The 17,634-nt window shown below is 48.1% G+C and overlaps 8 protein-coding genes across 8 annotated transcripts; all 8 read right to left on the reverse strand.

The window, feature by feature from the left end:
- Window positions 1–527: 527 nt before the first annotated feature.
- Window positions 528–2,764, reverse strand: DEU56DRAFT_972625 (cytochrome P450; the record flags this gene model as incomplete). The annotated part of the gene is made up of 13 exons (XM_041359498.1): window positions 2,529–2,764; window positions 2,366–2,462; window positions 2,178–2,314; window positions 1,988–2,113; window positions 1,687–1,936; window positions 1,513–1,635; window positions 1,353–1,455; window positions 1,216–1,302; window positions 1,127–1,161; window positions 1,024–1,070; window positions 852–974; window positions 772–801; window positions 528–720 (listed from the first exon to the last, which is right to left on the reverse strand). Exons 1-13 carry the CDS (start codon window positions 2,708–2,710, stop codon window positions 528–530), a joined length of 1,533 nt encoding a protein of 510 aa, XP_041208582.1. The 5' UTR covers window positions 2,711–2,764.
- A 704-nt stretch (window positions 2,765–3,468) lies between these two features.
- On the reverse strand, window positions 3,469–3,959 carry DEU56DRAFT_803327 (uncharacterized protein). The gene has a single exon (XM_041353215.1). The coding sequence runs from the start codon at window positions 3,949–3,951 to the stop codon at window positions 3,646–3,648; it is 306 nt and encodes a 101-aa protein (XP_041208583.1). The 5' UTR covers window positions 3,952–3,959; the 3' UTR covers window positions 3,469–3,645.
- A 368-nt stretch (window positions 3,960–4,327) lies between these two features.
- On the reverse strand, window positions 4,328–6,502 carry DEU56DRAFT_912596 (cytochrome P450; the record flags this gene model as incomplete). The annotated part of the gene is made up of 13 exons (XM_041357421.1): window positions 4,328–4,520; window positions 4,572–4,601; window positions 4,652–4,774; window positions 4,824–4,870; window positions 4,932–4,957; window positions 5,013–5,099; window positions 5,147–5,249; window positions 5,307–5,432; window positions 5,481–5,730; window positions 5,783–5,908; window positions 5,972–6,108; window positions 6,160–6,256; window positions 6,321–6,502. The coding sequence occupies 13 exons, from the start codon at window positions 6,500–6,502 to the stop codon at window positions 4,328–4,330; spliced, it is 1,527 nt and encodes a 508-aa protein (XP_041208584.1).
- Window positions 6,503–8,105: 1,603 nt separating this feature from the next.
- Window positions 8,106–10,782, reverse strand: DEU56DRAFT_345035 (cytochrome P450). The gene is made up of 13 exons (XM_041345771.1): window positions 10,420–10,782; window positions 10,263–10,359; window positions 10,075–10,211; window positions 9,883–10,008; window positions 9,582–9,831; window positions 9,411–9,533; window positions 9,252–9,354; window positions 9,116–9,202; window positions 9,025–9,059; window positions 8,926–8,972; window positions 8,753–8,875; window positions 8,672–8,701; window positions 8,106–8,619 (listed from the first exon to the last, which is right to left on the reverse strand). The coding sequence occupies exons 1-13, from the start codon at window positions 10,593–10,595 to the stop codon at window positions 8,427–8,429; spliced, it is 1,527 nt and encodes a 508-aa protein (XP_041208585.1). The 5' UTR covers window positions 10,596–10,782; the 3' UTR covers window positions 8,106–8,426.
- A 314-nt stretch (window positions 10,783–11,096) lies between these two features.
- Window positions 11,097–11,928, reverse strand: DEU56DRAFT_901374 (uncharacterized protein). The gene is made up of 2 exons (XM_041356548.1): window positions 11,691–11,928; window positions 11,097–11,640 (listed from the first exon to the last, which is right to left on the reverse strand). The coding sequence occupies exon 2, from the start codon at window positions 11,621–11,623 to the stop codon at window positions 11,378–11,380; it is 246 nt and encodes an 81-aa protein (XP_041208586.1). The 5' UTR covers window positions 11,624–11,640; window positions 11,691–11,928; the 3' UTR covers window positions 11,097–11,377.
- On the reverse strand, window positions 11,735–12,277 carry DEU56DRAFT_711263 (protein-tyrosine phosphatase-like protein; the record flags this gene model as incomplete). Its single annotated transcript, XM_041347502.1, has 1 exon — window positions 11,735–12,277. A coding segment is annotated over one exon (543 nt), but the record flags the coding sequence as incomplete, so codon positions are not given.
- A 343-nt stretch (window positions 12,278–12,620) lies between these two features.
- DEU56DRAFT_803351 (uncharacterized protein) lies at window positions 12,621–13,439 on the reverse strand. Its single transcript, XM_041353216.1, has 2 exons — window positions 13,373–13,439; window positions 12,621–13,325 (listed from the first exon to the last, which is right to left on the reverse strand). The coding sequence occupies exon 2, from the start codon at window positions 13,190–13,192 to the stop codon at window positions 12,962–12,964; it is 231 nt and encodes a 76-aa protein (XP_041208588.1). The 5' UTR covers window positions 13,193–13,325; window positions 13,373–13,439; the 3' UTR covers window positions 12,621–12,961.
- A 742-nt stretch (window positions 13,440–14,181) lies between these two features.
- DEU56DRAFT_803358 (cytochrome P450) lies at window positions 14,182–16,904 on the reverse strand. The gene is made up of 13 exons (XM_041353217.1): window positions 16,472–16,904; window positions 16,314–16,410; window positions 16,125–16,261; window positions 15,941–16,066; window positions 15,630–15,879; window positions 15,459–15,584; window positions 15,299–15,401; window positions 15,160–15,246; window positions 15,070–15,104; window positions 14,971–15,017; window positions 14,797–14,919; window positions 14,717–14,746; window positions 14,182–14,662 (listed from the first exon to the last, which is right to left on the reverse strand). Exons 1-13 carry the CDS (start codon window positions 16,651–16,653, stop codon window positions 14,479–14,481), a joined length of 1,527 nt encoding a protein of 508 aa, XP_041208589.1. The 5' UTR covers window positions 16,654–16,904; the 3' UTR covers window positions 14,182–14,478.
- Between the last annotated feature and the right edge of the window lie 730 nt (window positions 16,905–17,634).

Genomic DNA, 17,634 nt, shown 5'->3' on the forward strand with positions numbered 1-17,634 from the left:
CAAGTACCTTTTAGATGGTATATTGTTTTGTGATATTTAACTTTTCATTGTACAATATCTGAGTCTCACCGGTTTACTGATGCGGCGTGGTCGGTGACTGTGGGAGGGGAATAATAATGCAGTGTGGTGCCTCGATTGGTCTCCGAATGGGGTGGAGGTAGAAGGCGGATTTTTGGATGGCACTATACGACGATGGAACCCGGCCATGAACGTATGCGGACAGTCAAATATTCTCCACAAGGCGACAGATTTGCAAACAGCAACGACCAAATGATCCGGGTGTGGTCAAAGACCGGCGAGCTGCTTCTTGGGATAAAGGGACATGATATGATGCCTGGGTAGAATCGTTATGTTGGTCCAAGGATGGCGCACATATATTCTCTGCCTCATATGATCGCACCATCGGAAAATCGCACCATCAGTGATCTGTGGGTATGAAAGGGATAAACAAGTTAATTGATTCGTTCCAAACGTATTCAAAGCTTGTTCGTTCCCTAAGTAGTGATGATCGAATCCAGGCATCCATCTCATACGACCTCAGGATAATTCTGCATCATGAGCCTGAGCTCGTCTTCTGGAACCCTGGTCTTAAAGTCAATAGTACACGGCCGGTCATATGGCATTATGCCAGTCATAAACCCAAAGTCATCCAGCGGCTTCGTAGGATCCAAATTGAGCTGGAAAGCCCAAAGAATAAGGAGCGTGTTTATGAACACCGATCTGTACCAATCGAATGAGCTGGGAAGATTGTATGTGGAATGATATTGGTACCTGTTCGCAACGTGTTGTGCAGGACATATGCTGGAAGGAAGGATTGTCAGAGAAAGTCTAGCTTAGATATCGGTCCTTACCGCCGACCAAAGCCATAGACAAAGAATGTGAGGTCGTCTCTCAAGCGACCTTGGTCGTTGATCCAGCGCTGAGGCTTGAATGCTTCAGGTTCAGGATAGACTTCTGGATCTCGAGAGATGGCCCTAAGAATGCACTCGTTGAGTCCTTGTTGTTTTGAAGGAAGATGCTTACCAATGGCTGCCAATTACCCTAGTCCCGGCGGGAATGCAGTAGTTTTCCTGCCAGGCAATGTCAAGTTATTCTTCACACCACAAAATCTTTAAAGACTACTTGCCCAAATTACGTCTTTAGTCGTTCGATGACCAAATCCTGCGATAGAACATTGTCAACATCCGGTACAGAGCCAACAATGAAGATACTCACCGTTAGGAGTCAACGGTCTCCATCTCAAAGCCTCAGAGATGAAGGCATCCAGACGAGGAAGAAATTGTCTATCAGCGAAGGTCGGTGCTGTCAAAATCGTTCGATTGGTGAAAACAATGCAAGATAGATAGATCTACCTCGCTTCCTTCCGATCACTGCATCAAGCTCGGCCTGGACTTTAGCTTGTTCCTCAGGGAAACATGCGGCTGCCATTAGTACCGTACATATTGCCACAGCAGTCTGGCACCTGATTTAGCCACTTGTATGAATCAAAAAGAACGGAACAGGATATCTCACCGTATCGGACCCTGCTCCAAAGAAAGCGCCAGCAAGAAATATCATCTCGATCTCTGACAAACCATAGAGATGGTTATTTTCTAGCATGTATTTCCCAAACGAAGGCCCGACTTCCACATCGTTCTTGTGTGGAACAATTGAGACAGAATCGGAACATTTGAAGTCAGGACATACCACGTGCTGTTTAACTCGGTTCAGCTGAGTAGTGTAGAGTTTTCTGGTCCTTTCAAACTCCCGCCTTAAGTTTCGGCCATACCCAGGAAGGTATTTCAGCCATGGAATTAAATCCACCAGGTAGGCGCCAGGGCGCAGAGCTAGGCGAAATGTGTCAAGGAACTGGCGCATCTCTTTCACTTCGATATCAATCGTGGACGCGGGAGTAGTTTCCCCATATGTTATTTTGATAATCGTCGTCGCGGCATAACTTCAAAATGCTCATAAGTAATATACTATGATGAGATAGGACAGCGCTTACGTCGTCGCATGCTTCTGGAAGTTGCGTGGATCATCGAGAATATCGAGCACCGTCTTTTTCGCGTGTGACATCTGCAGGGGGTGATACCCCTCAGCTGCTTTAGGCTGAAGATGTGTATGAAGTGCTCTGCACCACAATCAAAAGTGAGTTAGGAGCAATGCACCCTTTTGAAATATCACGGATTACGAACCTGCGCATCCGACGATGCCTGTCTCCAGCAGGTGCAAACGCGACGGACAGTCCGCCGCTAAGGATTTCTCCAGCTGCGACCATACGAGGACGATCGGCTAGCGATCCGCCCTGCTTCTCCATGATATCCATCGCAGCCTATAATATCATGATTACCTAGATGTATCAACTTGGTGTGAATGAACTGACATGGTGACGACCGATGAAAACGATTTTTTCAGCACCTGAGCGGATGGTGATCAGAGGACCGTACTGGTCAATCCATCTCGCTATAGTGAGAAACTGGCTGATCAACGCATGGGATATGATTAGCAGGATGTAAAAGACGGTTAGTCTGAACGTGAAAATTTACTTGGGAGAGGGCAGGAAGTGCCCCAAAAGTCTATGCGTGGGTGGGGAAGGTGGAAGAGACCTGGCACTCTCTGGCTTAATCAGGTACACCCGAGCGATCGACACCACCACCCCAAGAGAAGCGGCAGCAACAAGCACGAGTTGCATGTTATCAAAAGGGTGCAATTCAGGTAGCTGCACCATAACCGATGGGATGAGTGGGGTGAGATTCAAAAATGTGTTGAAAACACATATATTCGTGGCTATTTACATGTTCCGCTTGCTGCGCTGATGGTACAGCGAGCGGCTAAAATGAAAACCCGATATATCTTGGTCTGCTGGCCTGCGATGGTTTGCTGATACTGCATATCAGTGACCGTAGCGCCGCGCTCATGATCTCGGCCTCCGATTCTCCCGCCAAACTAGAGGGGACTGGTGCTTGCAATGCAACTTGAAACTAGATTTAGTGATCGGCGTAATACCTGCTGGTTTATCATACACTAGGATGCCAACATATTGGCAAGTATTTCCATGCATTGAGGAGCATCTGCACAACATGTAAACCATGCCGTCGTGGTACGGACCAGCGGGGCGGACCATCCGTCTTCAGTACCTACTTCAATGCATAGGTGAAGGCAATACACCAATAGCCTTTCCCCTAGAGGGTTTTCACATGACGAAGTTTGGTGTAGAAGTAAATCGATGGCCTGACATTCCTCAAAGCCAGGGAAATGATATCCATTGAATCTTATACGGTCTTGAGGCGCGGAATGACCCAAACCAAGCCTTCCCTGCCAGTACAACCACTCCTTTCCCACCGAATTTTATCGTGACTACAATGCTTCAAGAAGTATTAGAATACTGAGATAGTTCTAGTGCAACGTGCTTACATTGAATTGGGGATGTTCTTGAACGTTTGACTCAATAGCGACGGGTGTTGACTGGATGTTTGAACCAAAGGTGGGCTTTATTTGGCGCGTCATGTGACCAGGCGCGTATTGTCAACGCGGTCGCGGTTACTGGTGTACTACTAGTGATACATGTTAACGAACCTTCAATCAACGACAACAAATTCATCGAAAATCCTCCTCCTCCACGGGAGTGAACATCTTCTTCACCTTCGCCTGAGTCACTTCCTCCTACTTCTCTTCTTTCGCTCTGTCCATGAACACTTTCAACAGCGACGGCGAGTAAGTATATCCGTTCAGCAGCCCAACGCCCCTCCGCTCGCTAATCACAGGAGCAGTGATACCTGGATAATGATATGCGGTGGATAGGTCCCAGTACACGATTTCCGGTAATTCGTACCCTGCCTCCTTGTATGTCTGCTCGATGACATTGTGGTTCGTGTCCCACACCGCCGCCTTCGGTGTAGTACTATTCCCTGAGACGCATCGAACTGCACATCGGCAAAATATCACATTTCCTTGTCGGTTTTTTTGCATTACTCGCCCGACGCCTGGAAAAGTTGCGAAGTCAAAAAAGTACACCTCTGACGTTGCCTATCCTGCTGGCACCACACTCTGCAAACACGGTTTTTATCGCAATCTCCCTTTTGTGCTTGCCTGCGCCGTCCTGCCAGACGATGTGAGAAGTTCATGTCCGAATTAATATACCAGCGCGCCACTCCACATACAAGTACATACGACAAGAAAACCCCATATGACAAGACATGACCGTCAATGACTCCAAAGGACTCGATCTGAAGGAAGAGAAAAATCTGTCATGTCAATCTGCGGGTCTGAACGAATCAATTGGCGCGTTCCAAACATACCCAAAGTTCATTTTCTGAGTAGTGGCGATCCCATCCAGGCATCAATCTCATGCGACCTCCGTATAATTCTGCATCATAAGCCTGAGCTCGTCTTCCGGAATCCTGGTCTTGAAGTCAATAGCACACGGCCGGTCATATGGCATCACGCCATCTAAGTAACCAAAGTCATCCAGCGGCTTCGTACGATCCACAGTCAGCTGGAAAGCCCAAAGATTAAGGAGTGAGGTTATGAATATCGCTCTGTACCAATCGAATGAGCTCGGATGATCGTGTGCGGAATGATATTAGTACCTGTTCGCAACATGTTGAGCGGGGCACACACTGGAAGGGAGGACTGTCAGAGAAAGGATGGCTTGTAAGACGGTGCTCACCGCCGACCAAAGCCATAGACAAAGAATGAGAGGTTATCTGTGAAGCGACCTTGGTCGTTAATCCAGCGCTCAGGCTTGAACGCATGAGGGTCTGGGTAGACTTCTGGGTCTCGAGAGATAGCCCTAGGCAAAGTCCATCAGATACTTCGTATCTTGAAGAACGGATGCTTACCAATGGTTGCCGTATACCGTAGTCCCGGCGGGAATGCAATAGTTTTCCTGTCAATCGATGTCAGGTTATCCCTCGGACGAAAAAATGAAGAGAACTTGCCCAAATCACATCTTGAGTCGTTCGGTGAGCAAATCCTGCGAGGTGAGCCGTGTAAACTTCAGGCACATGACTGATTATGAAGTTACTCACCACTAGCAGCCAACGGTCTCCATCTCAAGGCCTCGGATATGAAGGCCTGAAGAAGGGGAAGTGATTCTTGGTCGGCGAAGGTCGGCGCTATACAAATCGTTAGATCGGTAAAAATGCAAGATAAATAGAGCTACCCCGCTGCCTTCCGATCACTGCATCAAGCTCGGCTTGGACTTTGGCTTGCTCCTCAGGGAAACATGCGGCTGCCATTAGTACCGTACACATCGCCGCAGCAATCTAGCACCTGATTCAGCCACTTGTGTGAATTAAAAACAACAGAACAGGAGACCTCACCGTATCGGACCCTGCTCCAAAGAAGGCGCCAGCAAGAAATGTCATCTCGATCTCTGACAAACCATAGAGATGGCCATTTTCTAGCATGTATTTTACGAACGAAGGCCCGACTTCCACATTGTTCTTCTGTGGAACAATTGAGACAGAATCGGAACACATGAAGGCAGGGCGTACTATTCGCTGTTTAACTCGGTCCAGCTGAATGGTGTAGAGTTTCTTGGTCTTCTCAAACTCCCGTTTTAAGTTTCGGCCATAGCCAGGAAGGTATTTGAGCCATGGGAACGAGTCCACCAAGTAATTTCCAGGAATCAGGGCTAGGCGAAATGTTTCTATGAACTGGCGAATCTCTTTCACTTCGATATCAATCGTAGACGCGGGCGTAGTTTCCCCATATGTCATTTTGACAATCGTTCTTGCAGCATAGCTTCAAATTTCTCAATAAGTAATATATTATCGTGATATAGGACAGCGCTTACTTCGACGCATGCTTCTGCAAGTTAAACGAATCACCGAGAATATCGAGCACCATCGTCTTTGCGTGTGATTCCTGCAGGGGGCGATACCCCTCCGCTGCTTTCGGTTGGAGATGCGTATGAAGTACTCTGCATCACAGTCAAAGTAAGATAAGGACAATGTGCGCTTCCCAAATATCACTTATTACGAACCTACGCATCCGACGATGCCTGTCTCCGGTGTGTGTAAACGCGACGAACAGTCCGCCACTGAGGAGTTCTCCAGCTGCAACCATGCGAGGACGATCGGCTAGCAATCCGCCCTGCTTCTCCATGATTTCCACCGCAGCCTATAATGGAGTGATAGACTGGATGTCACAATTTAGCTTAAATGAACTGACTTGGTGACGACCGATTATAACGATTTTCTCGACTCCTGAGCGGATGGTGATCAGAGGACCGTACTGTTCAATCCATTCCCCTATGGTGAGACACGGGCTGATAAACGCGCGGAAAATGATTAGCAGGATGTAAAAGACGATCAGCGAATGCGAAAATTTACTTGCGTGGGGGTAGGAAGTGCCCCGAAAGTCTCCGCGTGGGTGGAGAAGGTGGAAGAGGTCGTGCACTCTCTGACTTGATCAGGTACGTCAGAGCGATTGATCCTACCACTCCAAGAGAAGCCGCAGCAAAAAGCACGGGTTGCATGTTATCAGAAAGGTGGAAATCAGGCAGCTGCACCATGACGAATGGGATGAGTGGCGAGATTCGAAAATACGTTGAAAATATATACATACAATAATGACGTGGATATTTACACATTCCCATGTTTGCTGGTCTGCTGGCCTGCGATGGTTTGCTGATACTGCTTATCAGCAACCGTAGCGCCGCTCATGGTCCCAACCTCCAATTAGCATACCACTACCTTGCCAAACTAGAGAAGACTGGTGCTTACAATGCAAATTGAAGCAACATTAATGATGCGGCGTGTTACCTGCCGGTGTTTCGTACACTGGTACCAACATATTGGCAACTAGACTCGTAACCAGTCTGGACTACGTCTTCGAGATGTGAACGTAGGTCAATCTGGCTGCTTCTGGCAGTCGAGCCTTGGTAGAGCCGGTTAAGGTAATCGGCATTGTTGTGGCGTGAGTGACCTGATTTTGACACTCCGACTCAACATCCCGCAACTTTGCAGGCCAGTAGAGTAAGTACTTAAGGTATCCATCCTCCACTCTGAGATCATTACACGGTGGTAAACAGGCGATCGTCAAAAACTCGGAATAAATGTATGTCAGCTTTTCCATATTCTTGGGATAGTGCAACATATGCGTCAAACGGAGTTGGTTTGGCACTGGGTGGAGTCCCAATGACCATTATCGAGTCGCTGAAGCGCTAATTGTTTGTCCTTGCAACCTGTAGTTGTAAATGCATATGTGGATTCCACCGGCAGCTGGCTACAGGTCACAGTCTTCTTTTCGCCCCCAGGTCCGTGAATTCTGAATATTGTTATCGGTAACACACCTTGCTCCAGTGTTTCGGGTTTGGCTGCTTTCATGCGGTCTAGCTTGACAAGATCATATGCTGGAGGAGATTGTAGTTTGACCCTGTCTCCGAGTATGTTGTCTCTCTCTTGTCCATGACTACATCCATGATCTCCCCCCACGCTCCGTTCGCCACATCAAGGTCTGTCTCAATGTTGAATGTCACCATCATCTTTGCAAGTTCGACTAATTTGGCAGTCCTCCCCTTACTTCTCGGCTGCTTCCTTTTTTCGGCTTCGTTGCCACTGCATACTGCTCTTCTAATATCAGTAGGCGTCCGTGGATTGTGTCGTATATTTACAGATGCTATGCCATGCCATTCCTCACGAACAGAGACTTGAGTCCTCTTGTACTCCTGGTGGGAGTAATTTCGAGTCTGACCCTGGTTCGTTGATAGTGTGATGTTGTCTTCACAACCCAAGTCCTTCGCCGACTATGCTGCTTCCATTCCTCTCCTTCGATTGTCTCTCAGCAGCCGTCCTGCATTCATAATGATACTGAGTACCAGCCACGACGTCTCGTTCCCACACGCTTGCAGTCGCTATGAAGGTCAAAGATGCTTCCTCCCATGTTTGCTGCTTGGTTTTCAGCTGTCCCAACTGCCGCCAAGGTTTCAACAGGGATAGCATCGAGGCGCAGTAGTAATCATGAATATCTTCGTTTTCGCTTCGAGGAAACCAGGGCCCCAATGTATTAGGGAGAGTATCGTGCCCTTCAGAGCGTGTAACTCGCCGGTGTGTTGATTTTTTGGATCAGATAGGTAGCAGGAGCGAGGATTATGTGACCATCCTCTCGGAGCTGAAGGAGTTGGCTCCGTCGTGGACGTCACTGATTGCTACTTCAGCACAGTGATTCTATCCTCGTATGTAATGATCAGGAATGCAAGGATTGACACGTCTTCTAACTCTTCTCTCAGCTGGCCTCGAGCTCTTCTGGTACAAATCCTGCTGTAGACCAAGACTTTCACATGCTGCAGAAAGTTACCAAACAGTGGCCTTCACATAATATTTGTCCGACGTGCCACCGTGGTATCTGAGAGTGATAAACGAGTTGATTGGCCTGTTCCAAACGTATTCAAAGTTCGCTCTTTAAGTAAGACGATCCCATCCAGGCATCAATACGTCTCATGCGGCCTCCGCATGATTCTGCATCATAAGCCTGAGCTCGTCTTCCGGAATCCTGGTCTTAAAGTCAATAGTGCACGGCCGGTCATATGGCATCACGCCAGCCACGAAACCAAAGTCATCCAGCGGCTTCGTAGGATCCACCCTGAGGTTGAAAGCCCACAGAATAAGGAGTGAGGTTATGAATATCGCTCTGTACCAATCGAATGAGCTCAGAAGATCATATGCGGAATGATAATTCGTACCTGTTCGCGACGTGTTGAGCGGGGCATACGCTGGAATGAAGGACTGTTAGAGAGAGAGAAATATTGAAAGACGGTGCTTACCGCCGACCAAAACCATAGACAAAGTATGTGAGGTCGTCTCTCAGGCGACCTTGGTCGTTAATCCAGCGCTCAGGCTTGAACGAATCAGGGTCGGGGTAGACTTCCGGATCTCGAGAGATAGCCCTGACGCAAAGACCATTAGATACTTCGTATATTGAAGGATGGGTGCTTACCAATGGTTGCCGTATACCGTAGTCCCGGAGGGAATGCAATAGTTTTCCTGTCAGTCGGCGTCAGGACATGCTTCAGACGAAAAATTGAAGAGCACTTGCCCAAATGACATCTTGAATCGTTCGGTGAGCAAATCCTGCGAGGTGAACCCGTGTAAACTTCAGGTACATGACTGACAATGAAGTTACCCACCATAAACACCCAATGGTCTCCATCTCAAGGCCTCGGAGATGAAGGCCTGAAGACGAGGAAGGGATTCTTGGTCGGCGAAGGTCGGTGCTGCACAAGTCGTTAAATTGGTAAAAAATATAAGAAAAAATCGAGCTACCTCGCTTCCTTCCGATCACTGCATCAATGTCGGCCTGAACTTTGGCTTGTTCCTCGGGGAAACGTGCTGCTGCCATCAGTACTGTACACATTGCCACAGCAATCTAGCACTTGTTTTAGCCACTTGTATGGATTAGGAGCAACGGAACAGGGGACTCACCGTATCAGACCCTGCTCCAAAGAAAGTGCCAGCAAGAAATGTCATCTCGATCTCTGACAAACCATAGAGATCATTGTCTAGCATGTATTTCGCGAACGAAGGCCCGACTTCCACATTGTCCTTCTGTGAAACAATTGAGACAGAATCAGAACATTTAAAGGCAGGGCGTACTATTTGTTGTTTAACTCGGTCCAGCTGAATGGTGTAGAGTTTCTTGGTCTTCTCAAACTCCCGCTTTAAGTTTCGTCCATACCCAGGAACGTATTTGAGCCATGGGAACGAGTCCACCAGGTAAGCGCCAGGGAGCAGAGCTAGGCGGAATGTTTCGATGAACTGGCGCATCTCTTTCACTTCGGTATCAATCGTAGCCGCGGGCAGACTTTCCCCATATGTCATTTTGACGACCGTTCTCGCAGAATAGCTTTAAAATGCCCATGAGTAATATATTATCGCGATATGGGATAGCGCTTACTTCGATGCATGCTTCTGGAAGTTCAATGGATCATCGAGAATCTCGAGCACCGTCGTTTTCGCGTGTGATATCTGCAGGGGATGATACCCTTCAGCTGCTTTAGGCTGTAGATGCGTATGAAGTGCTCTGCATCACAGTCAAAAGTAAGATAGGGATAATTCGCGTTTCCCAAATATTACACTGAATACGAACCTACGCATCCGACGATGCCTGTCTCCAGCGGGTGTAAACGCGACGAACAGTCCGCCGCTGAGGAGTTCTCCAGCTGCAATCATGCGAGGACGATTGGCGAGCGATCCGCCCTGCTTCTCCATGATTTCCACTGCGGCCTATAACAGTATGATAACCTGGATGTCACATTTCAGCGTAAATGAACTGACTTGGTGACGACCGATGATAACGATTTTCTCAGTTCCTGAGCGGACGGTGATCAGAGGACCGTACTGTTCAATCCATCCTGCTATAGTGTGATAGGCGCTGATCAATGGATATCATTAGCATGATATAAAAGACCACCAGTCGAATGTGAAAATTTACTTGTGACCGGGTAGGGAGTGCCCCCAAAGTCTCCATGTGGGTGGGGAAGGTGGAAGTGGCAGAGATCGGGCACTCTGTGATTTAAACAGGTACGCCCCTACCACCCCAAGAGAAGCTATCGCAAGAAGCACAAGTTGCGTGTTTTCAAAAAGGTGCTGATCAGGTAAATGCACCATGACTGATGAGATGAGCAGTGAAATTCGGAAATGCGTTGGATATACTACTTACATATAGTAATTCATGGCTCTTTACATATTCCGCTCGCTGTGCCCATTGCCGGTAAAGCAGAGCGAGTGGGAATCGAAACATTAACCCCATATCTGCTGGTCTGCTGGCCTGCGATGGTTTGCTGATACTGTTTACCAGTAATCGTAGCGCCATTCTATGAGCGATGCATAAAACCAGCTGATTCTTCGTACCTGCCGCTAGTGCCCACTGCCCAGTAGCATGTCACGCTTGTCGTACTTACCATGCAATTTTGCATTGTTAAGTCGTATACGCACATCGCAGGCCACTTCTCTTCTTTACCTATCTCTCGATACATCGATCGATGGGAAGGAGCCTGACAAGAACCCTTCTCCAAATCGATCGTGGGAGAACGAAGTCAGATGTTAAACAGTTAATAAACGCTGTTCTCACTCTGAGTCACCAATTCTCACCTACTAAACTTGGTATGCCACGAAGGAAAATCGTGTTTGTGAGTGAAATGAAACGACAAACTATCTTTTTCTGCACCCAAAGACTTCTAGCCGTTTCTGCAGCCGCAGTTAGCGCTTCTTCTGTTCCATTCTGTTGGTGTGCATGCCACGTTTCGTGAGTGCTGCACACCCTCAGCTGGAGGTGGTGCGCTGGCACTCAAGCGTTCTCCTCATTCGTATAAGCCCATCGTAAGCGCATGTTTGTCTCTTAAAAGCAATTCATTCATCGCAGTGCACATCCTATGCTACCAAGCTTCTACTTAAAGTGAAGCTCGAAGACGTATGTAAGTGTGGCATGGCGTTTCATTATCTGTGATTGTGCACATGACCATAACAAGAGGGAAAGTGACCAGCACAAGAGGGAAGAAGGGTGCCCAGGTACGTACGAGACTAGCAGTACTAGTGACCATGCCAGGGTCCAGCGGAAATATGAATAGGGATATAGTAGCTACATGCATGGACGTGAAGGATGCGAGGTGGATTCCATAGGGGCGTGGGAGGAGCATTTGGATACAAAGGTATGCTGAAAACGCGTCCATGAGAAGGTCACGGGTAGAAAGGGAACAGACATACGAAAACAAAGCAGGCAAGCAAAAAGCGCGCACTAGTACCGTCCCTTAGACAAGCACCATCGCTGGACTCGTGAAGTTCCTAACAAACTCGAACTGCGGGCCAGTCTCTGGCGAGTGCGGAAAACGCTTGCACTTCTCGACGGTTCGCCATTCCCGTTCGATGATCCGCAGCGCTTCTTCGCCGTCCCGAGCGATTCCAGCCTCCACGAGCCAGCACCCAATAACTAAGCCGGTTCTTCCTATCCCACCACGGCAATGCACAGCACACACACGCCCTTGCTCTGCATTTTCCCTGAGTACATTTAGTACTAGACGCATGAAATATGTTGGCTTGTGAGGCAGCGAACGATCAGGTATGGGGAACTGGTGGTAGGAGATGGTAGTCGCATCCAGGCCGGCGGCAAGGATGTGCCTTGGGAGGTGGGGCTTGTAGGGCGTGAGTTCCTGAGGCTCAGTGAGGTCTATAAAGGTGCGGACGCCGGCGGCGAGGAGCTTGTCGAGTTTTTGGGTCGAGGTTTCAAAAGGGGACCATGGGTACTCGCATGCGAGAAGGAGGGGAGTGGCCCAGTATGAGTTAGGTATGGGGCGCAGGCGGAGTGAGCTTAGTGGAAGTTTGCGTGGGCGGGAGGGGGAGGCGGGGCCTGTGCTTTTGTATTGGGAAGCAGGCGTGTTTTTACTTTGTGTCTTGTTCTTCCGCGGGGAGGAAGACAGCTTGTGTGAGGCATTGTGCGATGGCATCTTCAGTGTAAACAATTGCTTCAGAGGACAGCAATGTAGCGTAATTTAGTGTAAGATGAACTCGCGTGAGGCTACAAGCTTGGATGCGCTAAGTACTTGAGTTTTATACAGTTGCTGTTTGGTTGCTGTACTAGAAGTCGACCGGTAAACCACTTACAGCCACTTTGCACGTTTTCATTTTCGTCCGGTTTCACCCGATCGCCGAGGTCCTTATCAAACCTTCACCTGGAGGGTTGAACACGTTGAGCTAGTATCGCCCACTCGTCGTTTGAGCGTGCTCGTCGGACCATAGTACTGTTCAATCCTGGTCATCCCTTGGCCCAGTTTCTTAAACCCATTGCTGATTGTCTCCGACGGAACGAAGGACCTGGCAATCATTCACTGGTCCCTTTGTTATCGCAAGGATATCTCCAGTCGAGACTCGAAAATAGCTTTCTCCATCCTCTTTTCGCCGTCATATCTCCTTAGACTCACCGCGAGGTCAGCCTCACCTCCGCCAGAAGAAGAACTTCTTTCATATTTTGATTGCTGCGATCACGATTCTCTATGGTCTTGATGTGCTGGTGTGCAACGGAAACCCCATATTATGACATGTGTGGGCTGGGCAGCCCGACTGCAGTACGTATTAGCTTGGCGCTGAGGACCCTTGGAATCCGAGTATGTCCTATGTCCACGGCGACAGCACGAAGGAGGCTGTGCTCGTATTTGGGGGAGCCGGAGAAGACATAGTGATAAGAAGAGTACAAGCATGGAATAGACACTCATCAAATCCTATCGGATCATGCACCATCAAGCTACAGATTGATTGGGCCCCATTAATGCATCCCGGATACCCCAATCGCTAAACCCACGCGTCCATGCATATGGAGCCTTCTTCCTCGTCCCTGTTTCCTTGGTTGTGAGTGATCGATCACAGCCGTCACTTTTGTATACATATACCTTCAGTTTTGTTGCGGATGAAGTTCTGTCTCGTGTCGCTCATCAGCGTGTAAGCTGCATGTGAACCATACCGCGATTGGATTATATTTGTTATTCCCTGCGATAGGCCATATACCCATCAGTGAGCACAGTCGCGAGGTTATTCTTGTGTTTGTGCTAACCCAACAGTTTATTTTCCAGTGCGCTGGAGGCCTGAGATGTCATCCGAGGCGTTGGCAGTAATCACACAGTTCCTGCCCACGACCACTAGATAGAGCCACTGCCAGCGCTAGCACTTAAGTATAGCAGTTGCATAACTACTATTTCCAGACCATTGGGCGAGGGGTCCCGCGATCAGACGCACTCACAGAGGTCTTGCAGCCCAACTCTCACACGCGTTCACTCCACCCGACATTTCCATTTGGCCCGGGTGCATGGGTGTGGCACCACTCATTTTCGTCCTTATTTTTTTTCCGCTAGACACCTGATTCGCCCCCGACTGATTTGTTCGACGTTTGCATTTAATATAGGCGGAACCTTTTAACAGACCTCGCGAACAGCATGGCGGCACGACGATGACCCGTACTTTAGCGGATTTAGAGATTTTCCGGAATCCACTGCGTCATACTGTCTGCATGTCGATGGATGCTTGAGACTGTTAATCCAATGCAATAAAACCAAATGAGGATTATCAATATTCATGGCACGCACACGAAGGTTTACTCGACGCCCCATCACTCATTCCGCGCCAAAACACCTAGACTTTAAAATTACGGTGGCATGCGAGTTTTATGCTCACCATCCAGGGTTGAACCTGCACGCTGCCGAACAACAGCAGACCGCGATCGATGCGAATATCATTTATTCCACGAGAACCTAACAAACATGCATCTACATGATTTCTGAGGATATATCGTTACGCGCAGTGGAATGCGCGAACACGGTAATTTTATACCATAGAAAGATGAATTTTACCAACAGAAAAACCATAAAAGTAAGACAAATAATGAAAAGATAAATAGATAGGCGTACATCTATAGTCGACCACAAGAGAATAGCTTGTGATGGAGAAGAAAGATAAAATTCCGGAACGGTGGTGGTACAATTCGACTCCCAATTCGATCTTAGAGTTCCTAGGCATCATTTTGCATCAAGCGCCTGAGCTCAGGTTCTGGAATCCGAGCCTGGAAGCTAACAGTGCATGGCTGGATATCAGGGACCACACCGCTCATGTATCCCATGTCATTCAGCGGCTTCGAAGCATCCAGAGTGAGCTGGAAGGACCAAAGGGCAAGAAGTGAATGAATGAACACCGCCCTATAGCAATCGAAATGAGTGGGGAACGAAAGGTGCGTAAAAAGATAACTTTACCTGGGCGCAAGGTGTTGACCGGGGCATACGCTAGAAACATGGGTGGTCAAAGAAATCATATCGTGAAAGATAGGACTTACCGGCGACCAAACCCGAAGACATAGAATTTGAGGTCGTCCCTCATTTCACCATCCGCGTTAAGCCAGCGCTCAGGCTTGAAAGCGTGAGGGTCCGGATAGGCGTCAGGGTCTCGGGAGATGGCCCTGAGGTAGTAGTTGTTGGATCCAATTCGAATCTTAAATGATAAGACTTACCAATGGTTACCGATCACAGTAGTTCCAGCGGGAATGCAATAGTTTTCCTGCAGGTGGATATTAGAATATCATTTGCACGTCAAAACAAAGACTATTTACCCAAATCACGTCTTTGGTTGTTCGGTGAGCGATTCCTACAGTGTGAAAGTTATAAACTTTAGCTACACAACTGGAAACAAAAACACTCACCTTCGGGGGCAGTGGGCCTCCACCTATAACACTCCGCAATGAAGGCACACATACGAGGAAGAGATTTCTCGTCAGCGAAAGTCGGCACTTAATTGTTGACGTCGTTAAAGGAATAATACTGTGATGGGAGAAGGGTTACCTCGGTTTCTTCCGATAACCGCATCAAGCTCGGCATGGACTCTAGCCTGCTCCTCAGGGAAAATTGCGGCTGTCATAAGGACCGTGCAGATTGCCACAGCAGCCTAACCCTTGGGTTTCAGCAACGGCTTTATGGGAAATCACAGTACAAGACATCTTACCGAATGGGATCCAGCTAAAAGCAAGCCACCGGCAAGGAAAGCGATTTCGGTCTCGCTAAAGCCATAGGATTTCTCATTTTCTAGCATATATTTGGCGAACGAAGGGCCGATGTCCTCATCCGTTTGCTGTGGAAGGATTTAGATATGATGTGAAAATTGTGAAATGCGTACTAATTGCTCTTTCACGCGGTTCAGCTGACTGAAGTAGAGTTTTTTGCCCCTCTCAAACTCGGTTCGTAATGCTCGGCCATAGAAAGGAACGTATTTGAGCCACGGGATCGAGTCCACCAGGTATGCGCCGGGGCGCAGGGATGCACTCAATGACGTGAAGCGCTGGCGAACGTCTCTGACTTCGGGATCAGTCGCCAACGTGCGCGTGGTCTTCCCATATGCAATTTTCATAATCGTCGACGCAGTGAATCTTGAATAAAAATCATTGTAAATAATGTACTATCATGTCCCCGGGCCAATAATGTGCTTACGTTAATGCGTGTTGCTGGAAGTTGTGTGGGTCCCGAAGAATGTCGACGACTGCTTGCTGTGCGTGCGAAAACTGCAGGGGCTCATACGCCTCAGCTGCTCTAGGCTGGAGATGTGAATGAAGTGCTCTGCGTCACGACACAGCGTAAGATAGGGTTTATTGGAGCAGAATCACGGACTACGAACCTGCGCATCATACGCAATCTGTCCCCGGCGTGTGAAAAGGCGATGGACTGTCCACCGCTAAGCATTTCCCCGGCAGAAACCATGGGAGGACGATCAGCTGACGCTGCGCCCTGCTTCTCCATGATATCTACCACGGCCTGCAACAGAACGTTGAGCTTGATGTGACAAACTTATCATGGAGGGACTGACTTGTTGACGACCGATAATAACGATTTTCTCGAATCCCTGACGAATGGTGACCAAGGGCCCGTATTCGTCAATCCATTTCTCTACAGTGAGATATGACCTGATCAGCGACGGGACACAATGAGCATTCAAAATACAGCATATTGAATGTGAAAACTTGCTTGCGATAAGGTACTTCGTGCCCCCGAAGTCTCCAATTGGGAGGTGAGGGTGGTAGAGGAAGGTTCCTCTCCGATTTAGCAAGGTAAGTCCGAACAATGAGTACTACCGCAAGACAAGCCGCAGCACTGGCGAGGGCGGGCTGCGTGGTTTCAGACACTTGTAAGTCAGGAAGCTGCAACATGACCGATGAGCGAGCAAAAAGATTGAATCAATTGGAGGGAACTATTCAATTATGAATGGCCTGTTAAATACTGCACACTAACTACCCTAAACATAACAGATGTATCTGACACCACGTACCTGGGGTTCATGCTGGCTTGATATGATTCGCTCGTCCCTGTAGCGATCATTTTGCAACTGGCCGCCGATAAAATGCAAGAGGACATTGAGACATTGAGGTTGATGATTAGCTTCGGTTAAGGTTTTCAGTGCCAGCGGTACCAGTATACGTACTGACGATCATTCAAATAGTATGAGTGATTGATTTTATTATTATTTATTTTATATTGATTCCAGGACTTATACCACTATTGGCCCCGAGCAACCACCCATAGGTGCCGCGTCATGTGTATGATATCAAGTCACTAAGAGGAAAGCTTTTTGAAAAACTAACTTGGGGTGTGTGTAACCTGTGCGAATATTAATTGTCTGAGACAGTTGACTCAAATTTGAGATCTAATAAGTGCCCGTACTAGATCATGACCAGAGAAATGTTCATATCATTCGTGGCTGTCCGCTGTAAATTTCAGAGCCACAAATATTTGCTGCATCAATTATGTGTTACATTCCCACCGCAACGTTGCCAAGTGTTTCCTGTAGTAAGACTGCGCCAACGTGTCGATAGTTACTTATAGGGACGTGTCTTACGAGAAAGGTTTACAAACTGATAGATTTCAATTGTACCACGAGCGCGCCGGCTTTCGAAGTGGCATCACTTGAACTGTAATACACCCTTTTTAAGGTAATACATTGCGTCTATTATAGTTTACTAGTAATGCATAAAACTGTGACGTTGAGGCTATAAACATTTTAAGAGTGTCCCGTACGGGCGGAACATTCCGCGAACCGCGCCAGCCTTACCAAAGAATGAACAATCCGTAGGTGTGAGAACGTTCAGGTGTGAGAGAAGGGGCGGAAGGTTAGCAGAAACGGTGAAGCATTG

This window comes from Suillus clintonianus (assembly GCF_016758775.1).
Source record: "Suillus clintonianus strain FC179 chromosome Unknown DEU56scaffold_34, whole genome shotgun sequence".
Classification (NCBI taxonomy): domain Eukaryota; kingdom Fungi; phylum Basidiomycota; class Agaricomycetes; order Boletales; family Suillaceae; genus Suillus; species Suillus clintonianus.